At 44.4% G+C, this 25,638-nt stretch overlaps 1 protein-coding gene across 1 annotated transcript in view; it reads left to right on the top strand.

The window, feature by feature from the left end:
- The window catches only part of DNAH12 (dynein axonemal heavy chain 12), a 937,015-nt gene that overhangs the window by 132,926 nt on the left and 778,451 nt on the right, over positions 1-25,638 (top strand). The window contains exons 13-14 of the mRNA XM_069206470.1: positions 2,261-2,396; positions 25,079-25,204. Of these exons, the coding sequence (XP_069062571.1) occupies positions 2,261-2,396; positions 25,079-25,204 (262 nt within the window). The remainder of the gene's footprint in view (positions 1-2,260; positions 2,397-25,078; positions 25,205-25,638) is intronic.

Here is a 25,638-nt window from a genome sequence, read left to right as displayed (position 1 = left end):
TAACTCAAGGGTTGAGCTGGATCCAAGCCTAGTCCTGTTTGGAGTATCCGAGAAAACACACCTGTACGCAAAATATCAACAAATTTTTTTATAGTGATAGTTGTTGCAGTAGTTAAATTATTAATACTCCAGTTTTGGCAAACTCAAACGATTCCTACAATGCAGAACTGGTGGAACAAAATGTTAGATGTAAAAGCATACTCAAAACCTGTAGGGAGTACAAAAAGGTTTACAGCTATATGGCAGTATTTAGAGGAATAGTAAGCCAAGTAAAAGGAAAGCCGGGAGTCATGGTAAGAACTGTTCCTTAATAATGTATAAACTATACAAAATGATTGAAACCTCAGTGTGTTTATCTATCGGGAAGTGATTTGAATGTTTTGTAATTCTATAATCAAGGCAAACATAGCAAGGTCATAGTGATGTGACCAGCCGAAGACAATGGATTGTTATTGCTTAATGCTACTTAGGTATAATTCCTGTTTTATTTTTGTATATCTATACCTGAAATTAAAATAAAATGTATTTAAAAAAAATGATGGAAGGACCTTTCTGAGAGAGCTCCTTCAGAGTTACAAAAAAAAATCAACTGAAACGAATATTACCTTCAGATTACGGAGACATTCCTTATTTGTTGTGAAAGTTGTAGACAAATTGTCCCAACGATTACTAAAGGTAGAGTCATGAAGGACTTCTCTATCGAATAGAACCAGAACAGAAGTAAACATTCACACCTTCCAGATGGAAGAGAGTTAGTCCATAACAAGTGTACCCCTCATCTTGCCCATTGTCTTACTAAACCTTTGAGCTGTCAGCTCATGAATGTTTCCAGTTAGGCCCATTAGCATACACTAATAGTATTTGCCTTAAGCCTGGGACATGTAATGAGCTCTGGAATGTATCCCTAGCTGACTAATACAGCACACTCGTAAAGTTATGTAAGTCAATAATTAAACAGGCATTTGAAATTAGTTCAAGATTTGATTTGTTGAAGACACTACTACAAATATGTGGCAAAAATGAAATCATTTGACATCAACATTGGAAAGAGATATGTATTATTAATGCTTTTGAAATATGCACGCATACTACTTCAGTCATTCAGATTGCACTCTAGTTTGCGAATATTAGAATTTATACTTCACAGCCTTTCCTCTACCCATGCATGGCACTTTACAGGCATCCTGTGCACCTATCGCTAACTTGCAGTATGATAGATATGTATATTATGTACACTGTCAGCTTAATGTTCTGGCTTCATTTTAGAATAATCCTTTCTTTACATTTGCAACATTTGAAGTGTGGGTCATACCATTTTACTTAGAGGAAGTGGTATTTGGATGTAGTTAGCAAGCAAGTGTCACAACACAGGAGCAATGGATTTCCTACGCCAATACATTGGAGAACAACCTTGGGGCAGATCGCAAACTTTTTTGCCCATCAATATCTAACATATATGCACAAAAAAACACATCTGCAGTAAAAAATGATCTTGAATTACAGAATCTGGATTTGTGTATATTTTTGCCCAAGAAAGGACTTATTGCCATAAACAATCTTTAAATTTGATGGCTTTCTTACCATTTGAGTATCAGAGTTAGATATAATAACTTAAGTGTTGCCACCTTTGAATTGCGATGGTTCCTGGAAAGCCATAACTTTGCGGATAATCACATATCTTTCCAATTATTCTTACCACTCCATAGCATACTTAAATGTACTCTCAAAAATGATGGACATGAAAGTGTAAATAGATGAAAATTTGCCCTAAAGAAACTATATTTGGGTTGAGCAGAAGGGATTTCTCTGCAGGAGAAAACATTTCCCTGGAGAAGAAATAAAATTGTATGCACTGTATCCGCCGTACTTACTCCTGCAAACTTGTCTCTGTGTTGATATTACTCAAAGCAAAATCAACAGCAAGAGATTGTATGAAAATCAGTGGTTCTCATAGACTTCAACTTCTATTTCTGGAAATGCTTGAAAAACCCAGCAAGTCTGAGATCTATATGTGTTGTAGGCGAAAAGCTGATTTTTCATTCTGAAAATTCATTTTTGTGAATCTGCCATTTGGAGAGGTTTTACATAGAAAATGAATGTTCCAGTCCCCTTCACGTCAGTGTTCATGTTTTCCTCAGCAGCCACAAGTATTTAGTTCTTTTCCATGCCTTGGTTAACCAATGGAAGCCGTCACCTTGTTGTAATTTGCATGCTGTTGCTCAGAGGTACTACATGTTCATTCTTTCCCTCTTTTCCGCAGGATATGCAATGAATTTGAACAGATTAAGGAGCGTGCATTAAGGGTTCCTGAGACCACAGAAGATATGATTGAAATGATGGCTTTTGTGGAGCAGGCAAAATTTAAGGGCATTCAGGAACTAAATAAACAAATTGCAGTAAGTATGTCCTTTACGCAAAACCTGTAGACATGGTATTAAATATGAATCCCTATAACATTCCACGTTGGGTGATGCTGTTCGATAAAAGTGAATCACAGGGTGTGACAAAAGCAGAGCGACGCTCAACTGCAGTTTGGAAGAGAAGTTGACACATACCTTAAATATCTATCTTAACCTGTTTGTCTTTGGAAGTTTGAATTAGAAAAACACATTTTAAAATCAATATAAGGCATAAGGTCTGTTCAAAGGATCAACTGGAACAAATTCTGGATCTTCGGTCAGAAAGCAATGAATATTTCAGACCAGACTGAAAATGACCTAAATGTAATAGAAAAATACAATTACAATTTGAACATAGTGTGCAGTTGTCAAAATGGGGTAAATGTGCAAGATAATTCAAGGAATGGAGATGTTGCACTTAACAATAATTGTATATATCTAGCTCAGCTGTATTTAGCGTTTCCAGCATTTTTGTTATATTAGTCTCTGTGAGAAAGAGAATATGAGGAAGAAAACTCAGAATAGCTTGTGTTCTGCTCTCATTATATAAACATAGATACATGGGCTCCTCCCCCAACTATTATTAAAAGTCATTTAAGGAAGTTTGCCAGCACCCAAAGAATAGATCTTGAGTTTGGCAATCATAATAATTTGTTTTAGGGATTGATAACAAGAAGACACTCAAAGCATTAGTAAACTTTAAAACTCTTAACATAATAAGAATGACCAGACAGTCAGTAAAGCTGAGGAAGAACATGAACGGGTGTGGTAGTTAGGAGTGTAGGCAAGATCTATAGGCGATAAAGCATTATTCACAAGTAAAGTAAAAGTGTTAATTTTGTATTTGTTCCTACCATTATATATGTTAACCATTGCATTGTCACCACAAAGCATGGATTGTCCTGAGCTGAAGAAAAGTGCCCACATATTACCAGAAAAGATCCCAAAAGACTGTGCTACCACAGTGAGACCACACTCTGGTACTGACAATAAGAGAATATTAACTTTCACCTCTCTCTCGACACACAGAGTATTTTTTGCATAACTGTTGCCCCGTGCAGACTGGTTGAGCAGAATTTACTATCTGATAGAGACTTCTAGCTGCAGATTCCTCACCTTAGAATTTCCTGGCGTCAGCTTGGAATCTAGAATTTTTTGTTGAGCAGTACCCTCCGTGTGGTGTCGTGTCGTTTGAATCCACATGGTGTCCTTGGAGCTGTCTGTGACGTCACGGTCGCCTAGAAAGGCACCAAGCCGGTGCTCGTTTGTCAGTTCTTTTCCTGCTGCGCGCGTTAAGTGCATGTCTGGATTCGAGTTACCCTCTGCCTTTTTTGGCAGGCCTTTTTTTGTCCTTTTTGTTTATGTTTTTTTGAGTCTGTGTGAGGACGTCGTTGAGGAAGACGGGGTACAAGCCACGTGGTGCATGTCATCACGCCATGCGGGTGACAGGCCCCCATCAGGTATGTCTTTGGTGCCTCAACAGAGACCACGACTCAAAGTCATGTTCCGACTGCCAGGCCATGGCCACGAATGCTTGAGAGAGTGGTCTCTGAATCTCATGGCAGCCTGGCAGTTGACTTTGGTTGGCGCGAGTCCTAGGATGTCATGGTCCCGATCAAGGAGGAGGTCGCAGGACCACTCCTGGGGCCCTAAGTCCTCTTCGTCGCACTCAAGGTCCTCTGGACTTCGACTTTGCCACACCCATGGGCCGACGAGGCATCTCGGAAACGTTGGTTTTCCCACCACGGTTCTGCGGAACCGATGCCAGGGCCTACTTCAGGTCTTCCCCCCTTTCTGGGAGCTGGAGCCACCCCGCTCAACTCAAGGAGTTTTACGATGCCATGCGTGTCGTATTTGAGCGGGCCGCCCCTGCCGGTGTGCCTTCTGACCCTGCGGTGTCAGCAGCCTCCCCATAGGATTCCACGCCGGCGGCTTCGGCCTCAGCACTGTTCTGGACTCCAGAATCCGATACCGGATCCAGAACAACGCCGAGTGCACACAGTTGGCCTCCTCAAGTGTTGTTCCCAATGTTGAAGGTCCCCGTTTCGTCGGCGCCCACCGGTGGTGTGAGCCCCATCCTCATTCCAGATAATCTCGAGCCGGAACGACATCGTACGACACCAATTGTGACTTCGACGGTGCGGACAGGGGCCAGATAAGTGCCTGATGCTTATTTTGATCAGCCAGGTACATGAGAGGAATGGGAGGGGTCCCATGCCCCTTTAGAATATGGTTTGGACTGGTATCATGAACTAGGGGAAGCCAGTGTACTGGATACTTCTCCAGATACTGGCATGCTCTCACCTCCTTCTGTGGCTACGGAAGAGGGAGCATATGGTGGGGTGTAGGGGTGGATGGGGTGAGAGCCTTTGTGCTCTCTGTGGCCAGAAACTAAGCCTGTCCTGGGTGGACACGTCCCCCTTGCAGGAACTGTAACACCTAAAGGTGAGCCTCAAAGGCTCAAACCTCGGATTATAGTGCCCCAGGGCACTCCAGCTAGTGGAGTTGCCCACCCCCCGGACAAAGCCTCACTTTTGGCGGCAAGTACGGTGGGAAAGTTAGGGAAAACAGGAAGGAGTGATCATCTCAGCCAGGATCACCTCTAAGGTGTCCAGAGCTGAGGTGACCCCCTTCCTGCAGAATCTTCCATCTTGGTTTGGAGGACAGGGACCAATATGGTTAGGTTTGTGTCCCCCTCTCCAAATGGAGTGGACAAAAAAGGGTGTAGCCACCCTAAGGAACAGTAGCTATTGGCTACTGCCCTCTGACCCCTGTAACGCCCCTAAACCCAGGATTTAAGGGCCCACCTAAACTGACTTGGCCCCAACCCTACTGGCCTGTCTCCTGCTTCAGAGAACCTGCACAAAGAAAGCGACACATCCAGCGGGACCAGCGACCTCTGCCAAGCTCCAAAGGACTGCCCGGCACCACAGAGGACCGAGAACTCCAGAGGACAGCGGCCCTGTCCACAAAGAATCCACAGCTAAGGGGTGCCAGAGGCTCCCTGGATCCGTGAGTCCTGACCACCCTGCACCAGACGCCTTTGGCTGGTGACCACGTTGCCCAACCAGCTAGAGAGAGTCCCCAGGCTATTGTGAGCAAATGCCCACCTTGGGTTGACCTCTCCACCCATCCATGACGATGCCTGCAGAGGGAATCCCGAGGACCCCCCTGACTGCAAAAGCTCCGGACGAAGATACCCAACACCTAAAAGACCACTGCACCTGCAGCCCCCAGGCGTTGGAGAACCTGACCTACGGTGCAGCTACGTTCAGCAGGTGGCCCTCCTCTCTGTCCAGCCTCTGGTTTGTCCAAGTCAACCCCCTAGACCTCGCCTGCAGCATCTGAGTGACCCACAGAGTCCCCTCGTAGACCAGCATTGGAAACCCGATGCCTTGTTTGCACCCGGCCCCCCCAGTGCTGCTGAGGGTGTGTGTTTGGTGCCTACTTGTGGCACCCTATTTCTTCTCTAAACCCCCCAGGTCTGCTCTCAGAAGCCGTGGTTACTTACCTGCAGGCAGGCCTAATTCCGAGTGCCCCCAATCTCCATAGGAACCTATGTTAAATGTGCCTTAACTTTATCTCTGCACCTGGCTGGCCCCGTGTAGCTGGTGGTGGGTGTTTGGGGTTAACTTGAACCCCAACCTATGGACTTCCAACCCCTGGAGATTGAAACTGTAAGTCAAGTACTTACCTGCAAATCATACTAACCTTTCTTCACCCAGGAACTGTTTCTGAAAATTGCACCTTTTAAAGCAGATGATTGCCAATATTTCAAAAACTGTTTAACTTACCGATTTCAAACAAAGTATTATTGATATATGTGTGAAATACAAATCTATTGAAGTACTTACCTGCAACTTCAATCTTGTGATTCTAAAACTAAATTTAGAAAATATACTTTTGCTATATAAAAAGCACCGGTCTAGAGTTAAGTCATTGAGTGTGTGCTTCTTCTATTGTCTGTATGTGTAGAACAAATGCTTTGCACTGCCCTCTGATGAGCCTAATGTCAAAGACGCAGACCCTGAATCACATTTGGTATCTGGAAAAAGACTGTAAGAAGGGTAGTTTGAGACACCCAAAATATTTCATCTGCCAAGCAGCCAGGCAGGCTGTAGGAGAAGGGAAATCTGTGCAAGACTTCTGCCTGTGACCAGGACTGGGGGCCAAGGCCTGCTAGTCTCCCTGCTGGGTGAGAGTACCAGTGGGCCCTGTGAGGAAGAGGAGAGCATTGGAGGGAGTGAGGTTCAGTGGGGAGCCCTAGCGAGAGGACTCCCTGTGCAAGGTGTGAGGATACAGCTGTCCACCGATCTGGTTGTTGCCCATGTACAGGATTGTTTCAGTGACCCCTGTATGCCAGGAGAGGGCCACGGTGTATTGAGTTGTGCATCAAGCATCATGTGGGGGAGCACCAAACCTGTTCCTCCTCCTTGCAGTGACCCCTGTATGCCAGAGGAGGCCACTGTTGAAGTGACTGTGTGACAAGCATGCCAAAGACTCATGTGCGCTTAGCTGCAACCCCATATGCCAGTAGGATCCAACGTGCTGTGGGTGATTGTAGTGCCGGAGTCTACGGTTTGCTCTTAATTGCCGCAGCTGTCCTCTATCCCCAGAAGGGCTGCTGGTACTACTGTTGCCAAGAATTTAGGCCTTTGCCTGGGAAAATATAGCAACTGCCAGCGGTGGTTCGAACCTGTGCATCAAGAACTGCCCTTGACCAACCCCTGAGGACTGTGGAAGATGCCGAGGAAGATGTCACACCATCACTGGGCTTCGGTTGGGAGCTGGAAGATTGACACCACCCTCCCTCCCTCATGTGGGAAAGACTGACTTACCATGTCTGTGCTGGTTAGGAGTATCTCTAATCACTGTTGAAAGCTGGCAGTCCCTCTTGGGAGAAAGCCTGTGCCTGCCAGGTGCTGCCACACAGGCGTGTACATTTCAAAACAGTATTAGAGCCTGTGAATGCCCGTGGTCTGGCACCTGCTGAAACGCCGAACACTTCTGTGCTGAGGGTGCGGCACTGGTACAGGTAAGACTTGATTTGGACCTGTTGGGCCCCAGGGGACTCGCTGCTGAAGATGCTGCTCCACCATAGACACTTTTGACTAATTCGTAAGGAGTCAAAAGAGAACTCTTGAGTATGGCCCAGTAGTGAGTATTCCATGTATGCGGCCACCAGTGAATGGAGAATAGCCCCAGCCATTTTGCAAGGAAAAGGGTGGCACAGGGAATTGGCAAATGAACACTAGTTATATGTTTGAACATATAGAGTTAGAAATAAAATACTTCTTTTTCATACGAAAACAAATATTTGACTAGACACAAATTTATTGACAATGATGAGTGCACTTTTAGTTATGAGCCATGTTCAGCCATGTTCATTAATCAGCATCTACACTTCCCCCCTGAGGGAGCCTTTGACTGCTTGTCCACAGCTACCACTGATGATTAAGTGCTGAAGGGGTACTTGGCTCAGTTACTCAGGATCCATAGTAGGTCAGGTCCTGGGACATCAGGAGTAAAAGGCCTCTACCACCAGGTTTGCCCCCATTAGCCCCTGCTTGCCCCATAGCCTGCTGCAAGGGTTTGTGACAGAAAACAATAAGAAGCAATGTTTTTAGTCAATAACAACCCCAGCTACAGTATGATATCATATGTTTAGTGGCTCTTTGTTATATTTTTCTCTATTTGTTAAATGTTGTATAAATTGTTATCTTTACTACCATAGTTACCGTAACCAGCCTAAAGTAATCCTGCACATTATATATATATTATACATATATAATTAATATCCCCAACTCACATTCTGGCTCAGACCTGTCTCCCATGGCCTCTCTGTATAGTTGTATCAATGCTTCCCAATCTAGTACTTTCCCTGCTCTCCTGGACCCTTCTGTTTCGGTGCTTATAATGTCTCACTCTCATTTCAGGCCCAGTAGTTCATGTCTTTTCCCAGGTCCGAATATCCAGAGCTTTAAGTGCATTCCAGGACAATAAGATTTTTCTCCTATATAACACCATTGCTAGGTCAACAAATGTATTGCTTTATTTCCATTTCTTTGGTCTTAGTGTCTGACTGAGCACCGAGCAGCCACAGTTCAGGTTTGAGTTTATTGGGTCCATTTATTCTGTTTCCTGTACACAAATTGACCCTTAACCAGGACCCTAATATATTTTGACACATCCAGGTCAGATGTATACAATCTGCATCTGGTACACGGCATCTTGTGAATTCATATTTTGCGGTAGGCTACGTTTTTTTAAATTATTTTGATGGGTTTAGTGCAGGTAGGTTAATGTAGTAATTTAAATCTCACATTATGAAAAACTTTAGTTTTACTTCTTAAAATAGTCTCTGTCGGAGGGTGGGTCATTAGTTGTGTAGCCTCCACAAGTAAAGGGTCCGCACTCGACCACCACTGGGAACCAAACACCCCATGGTAGCGCTTGGCTCTCATAGGGTAGCCTTGCAGATCTGTCCAAGGCTTACTCAAGGGAGGTGGTATTGGCTAGTAATCACCATTCACAAGCACACAAGAAAAACACTCAATAAATGATTGTCCTGTCTGTGCTTTTTGTGCTTATTCTTTGGATAAAGTAAAAGTACTTTTATTACGCACATAAATTATGCCACAATTTACAAACATACACAAGTTGATGGAATTACTTTCGGATGACATTGCATAATCATTCTTGTCTCTCCCAAAGGGAGATATAAACCAAAAACCCACATGGCAGAACATTCATTTGTATTCCAATGCAATGTGTGATTGTAACTTCTAGTGAGAGCACCTAATACTGACAAGAAAGTACATCTACTTTGATCACTAGTGACTGTCAATCTCATTACTCAAATAAGCATCAACAAGAAACATGTCTAGGCAAGTTTGTGCTGTTAGGATTACCTCAGCATGATCTGTGAAGTCCATCCACACCCCTCAAGGGTGGGGGCCAAGGTTAATCATATTCCACATTGAAACATTCAACATAAAAATTATGTACATTTGGTACAGTCCCTAAAGGACATCAATTGGTTGTTAATGATTATGTAACACCATCTTTCAATCCTAGAGGGTGCCATTTCATATGACCCTACACTAGTCATATCATTGGCCACAATGCTGCATCCATACATTTTGAATCACATTTAGCATAAATGCTACCATTTTAACCTTAGTGCCTAAAGGACCCCATTCTTGTAGAAGTACTTGTAATTACTGACTTTCACCCCTAGAGGATGTTCACCATTGTAGCAATCCATTGTTAGCATTCAGGTCACACGGACTGCAGCCATGATCTTCACCTCTAGAAGGTACAGTTCCACCACTCTGAAACAAGAGTTCCAGCTAGGACGGGCTTGAAAACACATTGAAACCCTTGATGGGTTATAATTTCCAAGTCCCCTGAAACTGAGGGCGTGGACATTTGATAACTTCTTGGGGGGAGGCTGCGCTCCTCCTGCAGCTTCCCCTGCATGTGGTGATGATTTTGGTGGTGACCCCTCTCTCCTAGTCTCCTAGGGGTCACCACCATGCCAAACAAGTGTTTTTTTCCCTCCCATAGACTTGGACCAGGTCCCACAGTGCATTATGGGGCACAGCCTCTGGAGCGTGCATAACAGATGAACATCTATCCCACTGCTCTGAAGAGAGCTGCTGTGATGATTTTGTTTGTTTCGCTGGCTATCAGGGGCCTCTGGATAGGGTCTGGGGCCCCATCTTCCTCTTCGTGGGGGTCGCAACGACATCCCTGACTTTGCTTGTTTGTGGGGTCCTGGGATGGGGTCTGGGGCCCTTTTCACCATCTTTGCGAGGGTGCAATTGCGCCCCCTGACGTTGCTTCTTTGTGGGGACCAGGGGTGGGGTCCAGGGCCGCTCCCACCATCTTCGTGGGGGTGCAATGGCATCCCCCGACTTGGCTTCTTTGTGGGGCCCTGGGACAGGGTCCGGGGCTCTCCTCGCCTTCGAAGGAGCACAACAGCTCTCTCTCACTGCCTCATTTTCTCTGGGAATGCGTGACAGCACTCCCCTGCTCCATTCTTCTCTGGGGCAGCCCGGGCCCTGGTCCACCCTGGGGGCAGCATTAGAATCCACAGCTGAGCCTGATGCACTTTGTTGGTAGTCCTCCTTGGGGATCAAATGCCGCGTACCTTCCCTTGGGGACATCTCTGGGCCAATTTCAACATTCGTCGGCTCATTCTGCTCCTGGTAGCGAGCCCTAGCCACCTGGAGCTTTTTCTTTAGGCCTCTTTGCCTGCACTGACTCCATGTGCAAGCCTTTCATTTGGGTGCCTTCCTCTCTTCTGGGCAGCGTGCTCTCCTTGCACCAGATCCTAGTCTTTCGCCCAACTGGTCCTTAGGGGGAGTAAGGGGACCAGCTTGCCTGGTCGTGGGGTGTGCCCCAAGGGTCAGTGAGGGAGTTTGTCTTTCCAGAAGTCCATGATGCCCGTCTTCAGTCCCAGTGTTCTGCAGGGAAGTACAGCCAAGAGAGACTTTTTAAGGGAGTTTGTCTTTCCAGAAGTCCATGATGCCCGTCTTCAGTCCCAGTGTTCTGCAGGGAAGTACAGCCAAGAGAGACTTTTTAAGTGGGGGTGGAAGTGTTCAGCAGGGCTGCGCCTCTGGCCTAGCCTGATGCACCACATCACTTCTCCGCCCCTGTCCCAACCTTCCTGCACAGTCTTCTGAGATAGCTCAAAATGGTGTTGCCTAGGAGTCAGTTGCCACATGTGCTCTGAGAGACTCAGCCCCTCCTTCCTGACATTCCTGCCAGGGTCTCTCCCAGCACTTCCTCCAAAGAGCCCTTCCTCTCTGGGGGGCCTGGGGCAGGCTCAGTTCCTGGCACGGAATGATAGCTGAATGATTGATGCAAGGCCCTGCTCCTACAGCTGAACAGAAGTTCAGTATTTGATCCTAATTGTGAGCTGTCAGATAAAGATGACATTCCTCAATGATGCATAAGCTGTACAAATATGCTTTTGTAACCTACTGCATTATTCTTCTCATACGGGTTACAGTGTACATTGGTGAGATTCTGGAGTCTGTTGACCCTAGGAAACTGGAGCTGCGCCCTAGGCGAACCCCTCCCGTTGACATATAATGGAGTGTCACTACAGTCAAGACAGTAAGCACACTGACTATCCCTTACATGTGTTCACCCATCTCCTAAGGCCTAGTCCAGGTCACAACCCACTCTGCATGGTCCCTTCCGCACCAGGCTACCTAAGCCGTTCTTGGCCTGCGTATGCCAGGAATCCTCCCTGTGCAGCCCTCAAATGGGTGCACACACTTGTGCACACGTGATCATGTGTAACCAGCCCTGGGCCTCCTACCCTTGCTGTGTCACAGCAGCCTTTGCTCAACAAGGCGGCACCAGGGGTAAACATATGCAGTCCATTTTACCATGAGTTTACTGTGGGTGAGTCCCAAACTGTGAGGCTCCCTCAAAGTAAAAGTTGAAAAACCATTTGATACAAAAACATCAGAGCAGACCAGATAGTCAGAACCATCCTTTCACAGTCTCCCAGTCCTTTTTGGTAAGGTCTGTGTCCATGTATCTGGACCAGGTCGCTCTAAAATTATCTAGCTTAGCCCTAATAGCATCTATAGGTGCACTGTATAGTAGAGCCACTGCCTGTCTACCTTTCCCTAATGATAATCAGCAACTGCAGTACAGAACAGGCAGGTGGTTGCACTGTACTGTTCATTCACCAGACTGAATGTATTAAACCTACAGGTTTTTATTAGCACACAAAAAGCCCTTTATGGATTCCATTTACCTGCAGCAGGCCTTGAAATATACACAGGTTAACCATCTCGAAAGCATCCTTTCTTTTTCGAGCACATGTTCGTTTCTCTATCTTTTACAGGGTTGTCAAGTATTGTATAGGTATATCTTTAGCATAGGCATCAGCATTTTCTTGCTACTTCAATTAGCCTACCTATTTTCTTACTATGGTTCCTAATCCCTAGTAGCACCTGACCCGGTACTTCCTTTTTTATTAAGTCTGACATCATATATGTTTCCTCTGAGGTATTGCTGTCTAAGAACCATTTTACCATACATTGAACATTTGCAGCTAACTAGTAGAGTTTGTAGCTGGATACCCGAAATCCGTCCTCCAAAATTGGTAACGGCATCTTACTTACAACCACTCTGTGCCTATTTGAGTCCAACTGTAGAATCTGTAATAAGGTGCATTACTAGGGTAAAATACAGCAGTTTGTGGGTACAACCATTTTTGCTAGTGTCTTATTTCCCATTACCATTAATGGAAGTGAGTTTCAAATACTTCTATATCTCGTAGGGGAAATAATTACTCTCTTGATATTGTCTTCAATCACATACGGCTCGCCCTGATAGAAGTTCACCAGTCAGTACTGGAAAATCTATTCTCCCTATCTGATTACTACAGCCATCTGTTGGATGCTGAAGCTAAGTTGGTTTGTTTTAAGAGAGAAGGCACATTATTTATTCCTATTCACCTTTAATCCAGATGTCATCCCAAAACTATCCCCATTGTTGAAGTTGCCCTAGGAGACGTTTTCTAGGTAAAGCACAACATTGCCTGTGTTTTGCAATATAACATGGGAGTAGCTCAAAATAGTTATGTCCCTTTCTCGATTGTGTGCCCTTACAATGTTTTTCAGTGGTACATTGGAATTGTAAAAATTAAAGGTGAAAGTGGGCAGTCTTTTGAGGGTCCTCATTTTACCACATACTAGCCTTTCTGTCTAGATTCTTGCTGCAGTTGTACAATACAACAAAAGCCTGATTGATAATTCACTCCTCAAATTCCAGATGCCTCAGTATGCTATTAATGTCCTTCCTGCTAACACTGTCAAATGCTTTCCCCAGATCTACTGGTATCACTACCTGATGTGGGGCTTTAGGTGGTACTTCTTCTAGAATATTGAAGAACTGTTTAAAGTGAAGGCAATGTTACATCCTGGGATGAACCTCTTCTGATCGGGGGGAACTATGGTTGGTATTAGAGTAGCTATCCTAAGTGCAACTACCTTACTGAGGATTGAGCTTATATTTGACACTGAGTATCGATAGAAGTTTGCATGATATCACATCTCTGAACTGTTTCCCTTCTTGGATAATGGTACTATCAAGGTCTCTTTAGCCTTTATAAGGAGCCATCCTTTTTTTTGCAGGTTCATACATGATATCTAATCTTGGGGCCACAAAGACCATTTATGTTACATAAAGCTTAGTGACATCCCATTAGACTCAGGGGTTTTCCTTATCTCTAAGTAAGGGCTTTGATTTTCTCTGAAAACAGTGACATTAATCCTTCATCATTTAGAAAGTTCTCTATGTCAGCATTTGAGTCCTTATCTCCCTCCATGTATAGTGAAGTTTTAAATTAGGCAAATGCTTCATTAATCCACTGTGACTACTCTGCTGTTTTGGATACTTATTATCAGGGTTCCCCAGTTTTCAGGCTTAATTAACCAAGCCAACAGCTTCCCAGCTTTGCACCCTTCTTCGTTTTTCTGGGATATGTAACTCCTATCATTTAATCATGTTAATTGTTACAGTAACTGGGAAACCTTTTTTCTCTTTGTAGAGGATGTGTCCTTTTCTGTATCACCAAGGAGACCAATAGGTGTTTCTCTACAGGGGCTATGTCTTTTCAATAGTCTGTCTTATCTAATACCATGCCTTCAATGTCATCCAAATTATGTTTTATTTCTTTCCATATGATGTTCCTCAAAAGGGGGTCTTAAAGGGTCGAAATTTGAAGCCTCCATCCAGACATTGATTTCCCATGTTGTCGTAGTTGTGCCCTTATCAATAGATTGTTATAGTGTAAAATAGTTCTGCAGAGGTACTCAATTTGCATTACATTAAGAGATAAGGTCTGAGTGCAGAATATTTTGTCCAGCCTGGAATGCAGATTATGAATATGTGAATTAAGGATTATTACCAAATGTGCGGATTGTGAGGGACATATATGGCAGCCAGTACCAGCGCTACTCCATCAAATTCGCCTTTAACTAGAACATATCTACCTGTGCTGTGAATTTGTGTTTTATGAGGTGTATATGAAACTCTCGGGCTCACCCAGATAAGAGCAACCCTAGCATAAGATAAGCATCTTGTGAGGACAATTGCCCACTCCAATGCTTGTTTCCTCCCTTCCTTCTCAGAGAGGTGCATTTCTTACAGCATTGTGATTTGTCTCCCCCTACGTCTTAGGTAGGCATACACTTTGTACCTCTTGTGTGCATTTTCTAAACCTCTTCATGTTCCTTGTTATTATCTTAACACTACATTATGATTTTTTCTGGTAGCTTTCTACTCTTCCATCATTTGCTGCTCTATACTGCAACCCCTCTCATTCTACTATCCCTTCTAGGTTTGCAAGACTGAAACATGTTAAAAGGTAGCCCAATTCTGAATCTGCCAGGAGTGCCATTTGTAATACTAAAATATATATGTATATTTACTCAAAAGTTCCTTACGGTCTGTTAGACCTGTCAGCTCTTGGTAAGGTGTCCCACGTCTTTTTGTTTCTAACCTCCTATTTTTGATCCTGTGCTGATTTTCGTTTTTCCTGGCTTCAGGATTTTGGGCACTCTACCACTGCTGACCAGTGCTAGAGTGTAAGCGCTCTCTGTCTAAATTGTATTGGTGATTGGTTGATCCATGATTGTCATATTTGATTTCCTATTACGTCCCAAGTATAGTGCACCGTGTGTGCCCAGGGCCTGCAAATCAAATTCTACTAGCGAGCCTGCAGCTCTGATTGTGCCACCCACATGAGTAGCCCTGGAAACATATCTCAGACCTGCCACTGCAGTGCCTTGGGGGCAGTTTTAAACTGTCATTTCGATCTGGCAAGTGCACCCACTTGCCAGGCCCAAACCTTCCCTTTTATTATCTGTAATTTACCATTAAGGTAAGCCAAAGACAGCCTCATGAGCTGGGTGCAGTGTATTTAAAAGGTAGGACATGAACTGGTGTGTTTTACATGTCTTGATAGTAAAATACTGCTAACTTTGTTTTTCACTATTGCAAGGCCTATTTCTACCATAGAGTAACATGGGGATTGCCTTGAATTATCTTATAAGTGTAACTTCCCATTGGGAGCAGATAGAGATATGGAGTTTGGGGTCTTTGAACTCACATTTAACAATGCATCTTTTGGTGAAGTTAGTTTTTTAACTGTGAGTTTGAAAATGCCACTTTTAGAAAGTGGCCATTTTCCTGCTTATCTATTCTGTGCCTCGGCCTCTCTGTGGAATACATGTCTGGTCCAGGATGACAGTTGGGCAGTTTGTGCATTCACTTTAGACAGTCACACTAAGGGAGCTGAGGTGTGCCCTGCGTATCCTGATGGCCCATTGCCAGGCTGATGGATCTTCCTGAGTTAGAGTGGTGGGAGGAGCTGACACTTGTACCTGAATAGGGCTGTGCCTGTCCTTGCACAAAAGAGTCTCCACCCCTGTAGTGTGTCTGTGACTAGGGCCAGGAAAGGCAGGGTCTTGTTCACTACAAAAACTTCTCTTTGGGGTTTGCCTACTTCAACAACAGAAATGGGTATAAGTACTGGACCTCTGACACCACATAGTTAGCACACTTCTGGACTTAAGACATTCTTCTAGGAAGAAGAGCTGGATGTTGTAGGAGGGACTGCCACCCTGCCTGTTGCTTTGTTGTGCTGGCCTGTTTCTTGCTGCTTCTGTTCTGGGAGTGAAATGACTAGACTTGGATTTCTATATCCTGCATTCCAAGGTTCTTCAAGGACTTGCACTGAGCTTGCTTCCTCTTAAGAAGTCTCAGGGCCATCAAAGACTTCACCTGCTAGCTCCTGGGCTCTCTTGCTGAGAGTCAAGACTTGCCAAGTGATGTCAAATCCAGTACCTGTGCCCTTGGAGGTGAGTTCTGGTGCAACCAAGAAGAAACTAAGCATATCTACTCCAGAGCGACTTTAGAGCTGATGCTGCTCTCCGACTCCATGCTGCTGCCTGCACCGAAGCTGTGGTCCCCCCTGAGAGGAATGACCGCAATTTGCAATACAAGTCTGATGCCTCCACAGATCCTCCAAAGTCCTGCCACAGATCCTCCAAAGTCCCGTCACAGTGTGACTCCTGAGTGCTGTGTCACTGACGTCCGTGACACCTGACTCTGCCACAATACCTGTGACCCCATGGTGTGATCACAAATCCGCAAAGTTGACGCCTTGCATCTTGACCATCTGGATTCATCGACCCTGCCTTGTCATAAAGAACCAACACCTCGCCACCGACTCCGCATCACCTCCCCTGCAACCGTAAGGAACTGACGCCTCACCTCCCTTGCCTAGCAGTAAGGAACCAACGCCTCACCTTCCCAGTAGCAGTAAGGAACCGATGCCTCACCGGGTCCAGTGACACCTCACCTCCCCGACTCCCGGTAATGTCTTTGTTTCTTCATTGTTTTCCAAGGTACTGTACCCAGGGTCTATGCAACTCTGTGACCAGCCAACACTCCCTCATGACTGGGGTTGGACTGTTGGAAGCTACTCCGTCAAGATACAGTGATAGTCCCAGTTGGAGCTATTGTGTTATCTACATACTGTATAATCTTTGAATTTTTTTATCTTTACTTGTGTATTTTGGATCTTTGTCATTTTGGTCTAGTTTTACTCAGATAAAAATTGGCTATTTTTCGAAACCCGTGTGGAGTACTTTTGTGGTGTTCTCACTGTTTTACTGTGTGTGGGTACAAATACTTTACACATAGCCTCTGAGATACGTCTGACTCTTTTAAAGCTACAGAGGAGGTGAGCAGGGGTTATCTTTGCTGTGTAACCTCACCCTGACTAGTAGAGTGAGGGTCCCTACTTGGACAGGGTACATACCAGTACCAAATAGAGACCCCATTTCTAACAGGGTTCAATTATAAATTCCTCTTTGCAGTGCAGGGAAAAGTAGGCATTGTGAGATAACCATATAGGTGCCACATAATCCATGGATTTAACCACACTCAATAAGGGCAAATAGGAGGAAGGCCTCTTTCCTTTCTTATTTTTAATATATTTTTTTCATTTTGGTGTTTTATATATCTTTGATACCTGTAATTCATGGCAAGACATGTTCCTTAGGAGGGGAAAGGTATGCCAACAAGAGCAGGGAAGGTATCATTACATGCTTACAGGGTTGCTTGGTCAAGCAGCAGGTCCGCAGATCCTGAGATAATTGTTGATTATTCCGAAAGCCAATTGACACATGGGTGTCCTCAGTACATTCTTGAATCTCAAAGTCTGATTTTGACGTAAAGTTGGAAGACAAGCCATGCTTTAGATAAGATAGCTCACATTCCTGTAGTCCATGGGAGAAAGGTTTGAATGTTTTGAAACAAAAGTGAGTTAGTCGTGGGCGGCTACGATCCAATAAAACCATTTTCGATTGACACTGACTAAGCTCAATATTTTCGTTCAAAGCTCGAGACTCACACTTGGTGTGAGAGATAATTCGTGCTTCAATAAAGACAACAATGGGCTAAAGAGTCATTACTCGAACAAATAAGGTAACTCACATAAAAAAATTGGTTCACAGTGTTTGGTACTAGAACATGCATCCCAAATGTAGAGGCAGACCATCATGTGAGTAAAAGAGGATATTTCTGGACCGAACAATACCTCTGAAGACTGGTTAGGCCGCAAAAAGTCTTTTAACATGTTCTAGAGTGGTTCACTTAGGAATCTGCTGCCATAGATCGCTGATCTTGTGCAGACTTCTCTAATTTATTCTCTAGGAGTCCTTTCGAAATGTGTTTTTTCATCTTTCTGTATACTGCAATAGTTTGTAGCTGCTAAATAACCATTTTGGAACACTTTTGAATTACATTCTGTGCAATATAGTTTACTTAAATACATTTCCAACAAACCATAATGCAATTAATCATTTTGATTATATTTCTACACTAGTCGCGTTATACACAACATACAGTTCAGATTTTGAGACACAACCTCTCTAACAGTATGGGTGTTATTTGGAGTTTGACAGATGCTGGACATCTGCCAAAAACTGGTGAATGTCCCGTTCAACTAATTGAAAAGCACTCTAAGCAGGGCAGACGTGACATCCATCCACTTTTGGCAGAGGAGACATTCCACATACTCCAAAATCTAAATAGCTCTCAGGAATTATTTCGAGTTTGTGTCCTGTAAAGTGTCCTGTTTGCTCTGTTACAAGCGTATATAGTGCATACAAATGTATAAACAGTAAATATGGCAGACGAGTCAACTGCCAATTACTGTCGGAGAGGAGAGTCCACATCTGCCAAACTATAAACAACTCTAGGTGGTTAGATAGAGTTTGGCCGATGCAGAGTTTCCACTCTGTCCTATTAGGAGGTTATGCAAAGGTTAATATGGTAAATAGGGCGGATTGGACATCTTCCAATTTGTGGCAGAGGGGGACATTCCACCGCTCCCAAACTATCTCAAGGGGAATATTTAGTATTTGGTAGATGCAGAATATCCCTCTGCTGTATTGGGAGTATATACAAATATGTGTACATTAAATAGGCCAGACGGGGCATTCAGAATGTGCCTAAATATAGTGCTACTTCAAGTAGGGTAGATGCCTCCCCCATTTCACCAGCTATAAATAATTCCCATAGTGTCTGACACGGTCTCAAAAAGGCAACTTTAACATGATTTACAAAAGTGCTGTTGCAAGGTATGATCACAGCAGCTCATGTAACCATAGACTAAATTGATATCAAAAGTTAAGAGTAAAAGCCAATGATTAAAAGATAGTTTAAACAAAAAAAATCACAGCTACGATTTTCTTTCCGAAACATCATGCAGTTGGACAAGCATTCTCTCTTATATCTGTCTCGAAAGCGCAGCTATCTACAAGACGTATTCTTTCCAATATATTGAGTGGGCTTGGGATATTCTCCCTTATGGGATCGACTTGTTTGGGTCAGTCCCCTCCAGCCAGTGCTTGAAGACTTTGTTCATTACTTCTTGGAACAAATAAACTCTGTAGAATACCCCTCTTACCCCATGTTACCTCTGATTCATCTATCATTCCTCCTGAGCGAGTGTTCCGTTGCAATGCAAGAGGGACTGTTTTACATCTAAGCATAACGAATCATCATCACTGATTTGAGCATCATGTTTCCGTTATTTATTATTTCATTTTGTTCATCTGCTAATACTTGTTCCTCTCAGTAGGTAATGCGTGCTACCTCTTTACAAATAGCACCTCTCCCATGACAAACCAGACAGACCACCTCACGTATTTGTGAAGAGCATGCATTCATGTTAATATCTTATTAGGTTTCCCCTGTTTCTATCACATTTCGATTCTTTCTTATGCTGCCATTGGTACCACACACCCACCTCTCACAGCTCCAGCTTAATAGAAAAAAATACTGTGAGGGGTCTGTAGGAACAAGGTGTTACAGTTTTACTACTTTTTATATGGGCCTTTAATGCAGCATTCATGCCAGGAGTAGAGTAAAGTTTTACTTTAAATATCTTGCAGTAAAACTCACTATCTGTTTAGGGCACCTATTTGCAAGCCCCTACTAAATTTCTTTCATCATTTTGCACAGTAGAGAATGGCCGTTGAGTCACTGAGAAGAGTCAAACCACCCCGACTTCCTTTTTTTTGCACCCTGAGCTCTAAGCATGGAAGGCTTGCCATCCAGAGCCTGCTCATCCTGTGGCAGCATGGCTTACAAGAGCCCACTGGGGAGGCCTGTTGTCCACCAGTGGCGTAGAACTCTTACTCTGTTTTTGGTAAACAGCAAGAGCTCACTGAACCAGTGTCCTGACTAGCCTGTCCTCCCATTGTAGGATGAACATGTCAGAAGTGCAGTCCAGCATGCGACCAGCGCACCATGGTTCAAAGCAATTCAGATGTGGCTTACTAAAGCTTCTCCTTCACTGCATGAACCTTTAGTGGGGGATATTTCAGGGCTCATCAACTTCTTCATTGCCACATGACAATAAGAGGCCCACTTATGACAATATGATAGGTTGTAGTCTTATATCACTTTAAAGAATTTTAGATGAAGCAATGTGGATGTTGCTGTTGGGTGGGGCAATTAGTCTGTTGTCCGGAGTTGTGGGTGGGGCATCACCTTTGCTTTGATACAGAGTTAGCTTAATCTTTGAAATTACACCTACCTGGCAATCTCTTCCCTCTCACTCAATCACCCCATCACTCCTCTCTAGTCCTCCCTCCTTAAATAAATCTAGACACACCCCAGAACGTACATTCTGCACACTGGGATGTGAAAGGTCGAATAACGCATTCACAAGGTTTCCTTTTTTATGTTACAAACTGTGTAGGAAGCTGGCCTGGTGTGTGGTGGGTAATTAAGGTGCTTACACCTTATACTAGGTCCAGGAATCCCCTCTTAGTGAACTGTAGGCAGTGTCTAGAAGCCAGGCTCTCTAGAGGTAGCTGTGGATGAACAGCCAAGGCTTATCTAGGAGACATACAAAGCTCATGCGAAACCACTGTAGTCACACAGCACTTACACACATAAAAGAAAACATTCAGTTGTACAAAAATAAAGGTACTTTATTTTTGGAACACAATACCACAAAATACTAGAAGGGCCACCCTCCAATTGGAGGTAAGTAATACACTAAATATATACACTAGTAATCAGAAATAGGCATAGAAAAGGTTGGAAAACTGTGCAAATACGAAAACCAACAGTGACCCTAGGGGGAGCACAAACCATATACTGAAAAAATGGAATGCAAACACAGGAGCCCAACCTAGGTAAGTAGAATGTGTAGAGGGAAGCTGGGGGTACTAGAAAACCACAGAGGTCAGTAACACAGTACCCCCAGCGACCAGGAAAGCAGGAGTAAATCACTGGATTTTCCCCAAACCACTCAAAAGGAGGAAAAGAAGAAACAGAAGACACCCAGGGAAGACTGTAAGAACACCAGCAGTGGATTCCTGAAGAAAGAAGACTTGTGAAGAGAGGGGACCAAGACCAAGAGTCACAGTGGATTCCAGGAGAAGTAGGAGCTACCACCCACCCAGCTGTACTTGCAGGAGTTGGTCGACAGTGATGAAGAACAAATCAGCATTGCAGCCTGGAGCCGAGAAGAGTTCCTGGTGGATTCTGAAGATGTCCCATGCTGGAAGGAAGATTGCAGATGGCTGTCGGTGCAGGAATTCCACCAACAAACCTTGGCAAAGGCAAACTTGCAGTTAGTAGAAAAGTGGTGCTGCCGAGGACCAGAAAGGCTCAGGGGGACTCAATCCAGGAGAGGGAGTCACAGGGGACCCTTAGCATCACAGAGAGTCCACAGGAGCAGAGGCAGCACCCACAGGAGTCCCACAGGATGGGGACACAGGAGTTGCAGAAGAAGCCCATGCAGCACTACAAAAGAGGATGCCATGCCGCCGGAGACCCATGCAGGAGGCTGCGCTTTGCAGGATGGAGTGCTGTGGGCTGGTGCTACACATTTCCCAAAGATCCCTTGAAGGAGATGCAAACAATCCTCAACAGCTTCATGAGATGCAGTGCATGGGGGTATTGTCCTGCGTGGGAAGGCAAAGGCTTACTTCCACTAAAGTTGGACAGCTGGCAGAAAGGAACAAGAGGACTACTCCGGACCACCACCCGTGATGCAGGATCCACACAGCTCAAAATGAGGGGAGATCCACACAGCCAGTCATCGTTTGTTGTAGGTGCCTGTGGTTGCAGGGGAGTGACTCCTTCACTCCAAGGGAGATTCCTTCTTGTGCAGGCTGAAGAGTTGCTGTCTTCTGAGGATGCACGGCCAGGGAAATGTTGCAAAGCTGGAAGGAGCTGTGGAAAAAAAGTTGCAGAAGAGTCTTCTTTGTTGATTGCAGTGTTGTTGGTTCCTGGATGGTCCAGTTGCAGTTACAATGGCCAGAAGTAGTCTTGCAAGCCACATCTGAGGACCTACCCAAGAGAGAGACCCTAAATAACCCTGAAAGGGGGATTGGTCACCTAACCAGGTAAGCACCTATCAGGAGGGGGCTCTGATGTCACCTGCCTGGCCTGGCCACTCAGATGCTTCCAGAGTTCAATGCCAACCTTGGTAAAAAGATGGCAGAAACCAGGGACCCTCTGGAGGAGCTCTGACCACCATCCCTGGGGTGGTGATGGACAGTGGAGTGGTCACTCCCCTTTCTATTGTCCAGTTTTGTGCCAGAGGAGGGACTGGGGGTCCCTGAACTGGTGTGGACTGGTTTATGCATGGAGGACACCAAATGTGCCCTTCAAAGCAAACCAGTGGCTTGGAGAATCTACACCTCCCAAGCCATTCACACCTATTTCCAAAGGGAGAGGGTGTTACCTCCCTCTGCCAAAGGAAATCCTTTGTTACGCCTTCCTGGGCTTGATCAGATCAAGCAGCAGGAGGGCAGAAACCTGTCTGAGGGGTGGCAGCAGCTTGGGCTGCCTGGAAAACCCTGTAAGACTGGTGGTGGCAATGCTGAAGGTCCCCTAAGGAGCCCCCAGAGTGCATGGAATCATACTTCCAATAGTTGCAACAGTATTGGAGTATGATTCCGACATGTTTGATACAAACATGCGCAGGTTCGGAGTTGCCATGATATAGCTGGACATAGGTAGTGACCCATGTCCAGTGCACACGTAAAATGGTTTCCCCACACTTACAAAGTCCAGGACAATGGATCTGGAGTTTGTGGGGTTACCTCTGCTAGTGCAGGGGTGCCCTCACACACACACACATACTTGCACCCTGCCCTCTTGGCTAGGAGGGTCTGCCATAGGGGTGACTTGCAGTGACCTGGTGCACTGACCTGTAGTGAAAGGGTGCATGCACCTTTTCACGCAGGCTGTAATGGCAGGCCTGCAGACACATTTTGCATGGGCTCCCATGGGTGGCATAATACATGCTGCAGCCCATAGGGAACCCCTGGTGCCCCAATGCCCTGGGTACCAAAGTACCATATACTATGGACTTACATGGGGGCACCAGTATGCCAATTATGGGGTGTACAAAGTCAGGAGCAACCAAATCTAGAGGGAGAGAGCACAGGCACTTGGGTCCTAGTTAGCAGGATCCAAGTGAACACAGTCAAACACACTGACAGCAGACAAAAAGTGCGGGTAACCATGCCAAAAAGAGGGTACTTTCCTACAATGATGACCTGCTGGACATCACTCTACTTTCTGACTTCAGTTGATTTGTAGTTTATCCACTTATTACAGTATTCAAAAGCATATCGATCTACCCACCTATCTTTCTATTGCAAGAGATAGCACAATATTTAAACTGAATTACTCCTATGAGCTGGTCATTAATAGGTAAATAGTTCTAAGCTTAATTTGTAATCACTCTTTCGGAATTCTTTTGAAGGCTAAAACCGTTAAGGCACAAGCAAGGTATAGACCTGTCATATATCAAACAGATTTCAGAGCAGAAAGCTCTGCAGCTCACGTTTCTCGAATCCCAGATGCTTGCATCCTTTCAGGTACAAATACAGCTGACTTAAATCTTCCCTTTGTCAGTGGTGTAACACAAAATGATAGGTCCCGTACATGAGGTCATGTGGTTCCCGAGCCTCTAGATCTTACACATATTCATTGGCCTTGGGCTAAATGGAGGCCTCCTGAAGAATTGGGGCCCCCTGAAATGTGGGGGTCCCCCTGAAGTGATGGGAGACCCATACACCGCAGGGACTGCAGATGTCTGCATTAAGCCCTCGCATTTTGGTTTTGTTTGTGTCAGTTCCATACAGAAAGTCTAGATGCATATTTGACCACAATCTTTCAGGTAAGTAAAATACTGGCAGTATGTAATTTTAAGTTTTTGAGATGCATTGAACACTATTGACACGTAGTCCATGGGAACTTGTGTACATCTGCGTGTATAGGCATGTAAGTCCCTATTAAAGAAAATATAACCTCCCCTCACACCCACACCAGAGGGGCAGTATTTTTCCTCTCCCATATCTGGGGGACAGCGACTACTAGGCCTTTATGTATCAATATGTCTCCCCATAGACACTGAATGGATAACTCCCTTTGATACATCAGGCCGTTGGTGCTTTTCAACTTTGATGGGTAGGAGGATATTCTTGCAAAATACAGTGTGGTTACCAGCAATTTACCAAACCGATTTTTATTGTGGTTTATATTGACGTGTATGTTGTTTTGACAAGATATGTATTTTAAAGCATTGGTTCCCAACCTGTGGTCCGGGGACCTCTGGGGGTCCGCGAAGCCTTCTCAGGGGGTCCGCAAGAGCCTAGAAAATTAAAAAATATTAACAAATATTGATAAATTAGGTCCCGAGCTTCCAGTAATGACTCAGGCGGGGGTCCCCGGATTCCCATGATGATTCAGTGGGGGTCCCTGGGTTCCATTAATGTTAAAGTGGGGGTCCACAGAAATCAAAAGGTTGGGAACCACTGTTTTAAAGTATTGGAAAGTATGCCATTTGCGTTTGGGAATTAGTATGATGAAAACGTACTGCACAAATATTTGCATTTGGAATTAATTATATATGCAGATCTTTTTTAAGTGTACATTTTTTAATCAAATGTTTTCCTTTACATACATTGTCCCCTTGAGTAGTGGTATTTTGACTTTTATTTTTTACTGTTTTATGGAGATTATTTAATTTTAAATGTATGAATAATTATCTTAACATTTTTTTTTTCTCGAAAGTAAACGTGTCATCTTACTTTTAGGAGTGCCATCGACGGTTGAATTACCTACTAGATGTTTACATTTTTCCGAATGAAGATCTAGAACTCAACTCCACTGTATTCCTTTGGCCGCAGAAGATTAATCCTATTTTTGATGAAAACGATGAGGTTAGTATGTGTAGAACTTGTGCCTGAAGCAAAGAGATAATCTCAGTTCAAGCCAATTCTGGTCTGCTCTTTTTGTTGCTAAGTATTAGTTGGAAATGTTTACAACTTCCGTAAATCTAATTAACTTTAGTCAATTACACAGGAAAATATTACAAAAGTTACAATTATGTTACTCAAAATGGGCCGGATTCAGAAAGCATTTCTAAAAGCTCCAAATATACACATTGTAGCCTTGGATATGTTATTTCCCTGCATTTCTGCCTCTTTGGGATTCAAATAGGTACCCTGGAGCCTTCATAGGAATCTAAGCACTGAATATACTGTATGTTCTCCTGTTCATCCATTTGTCCTCCTACCGTTTGTCTGCAGGTCAAACTTTCTGCTAGAGTACAGAAGAATTCAGTAACTTTAGCATACTACTGATACGAAATATC

Source organism: Pleurodeles waltl, chromosome 9, assembly GCF_031143425.1.
Source record: "Pleurodeles waltl isolate 20211129_DDA chromosome 9, aPleWal1.hap1.20221129, whole genome shotgun sequence".
Classification (NCBI taxonomy): domain Eukaryota; kingdom Metazoa; phylum Chordata; class Amphibia; order Caudata; family Salamandridae; genus Pleurodeles; species Pleurodeles waltl.
Note: the sequence above shows the minus strand (reverse complement) of the source record. Positions and strands in the feature narration are given on the sequence as shown.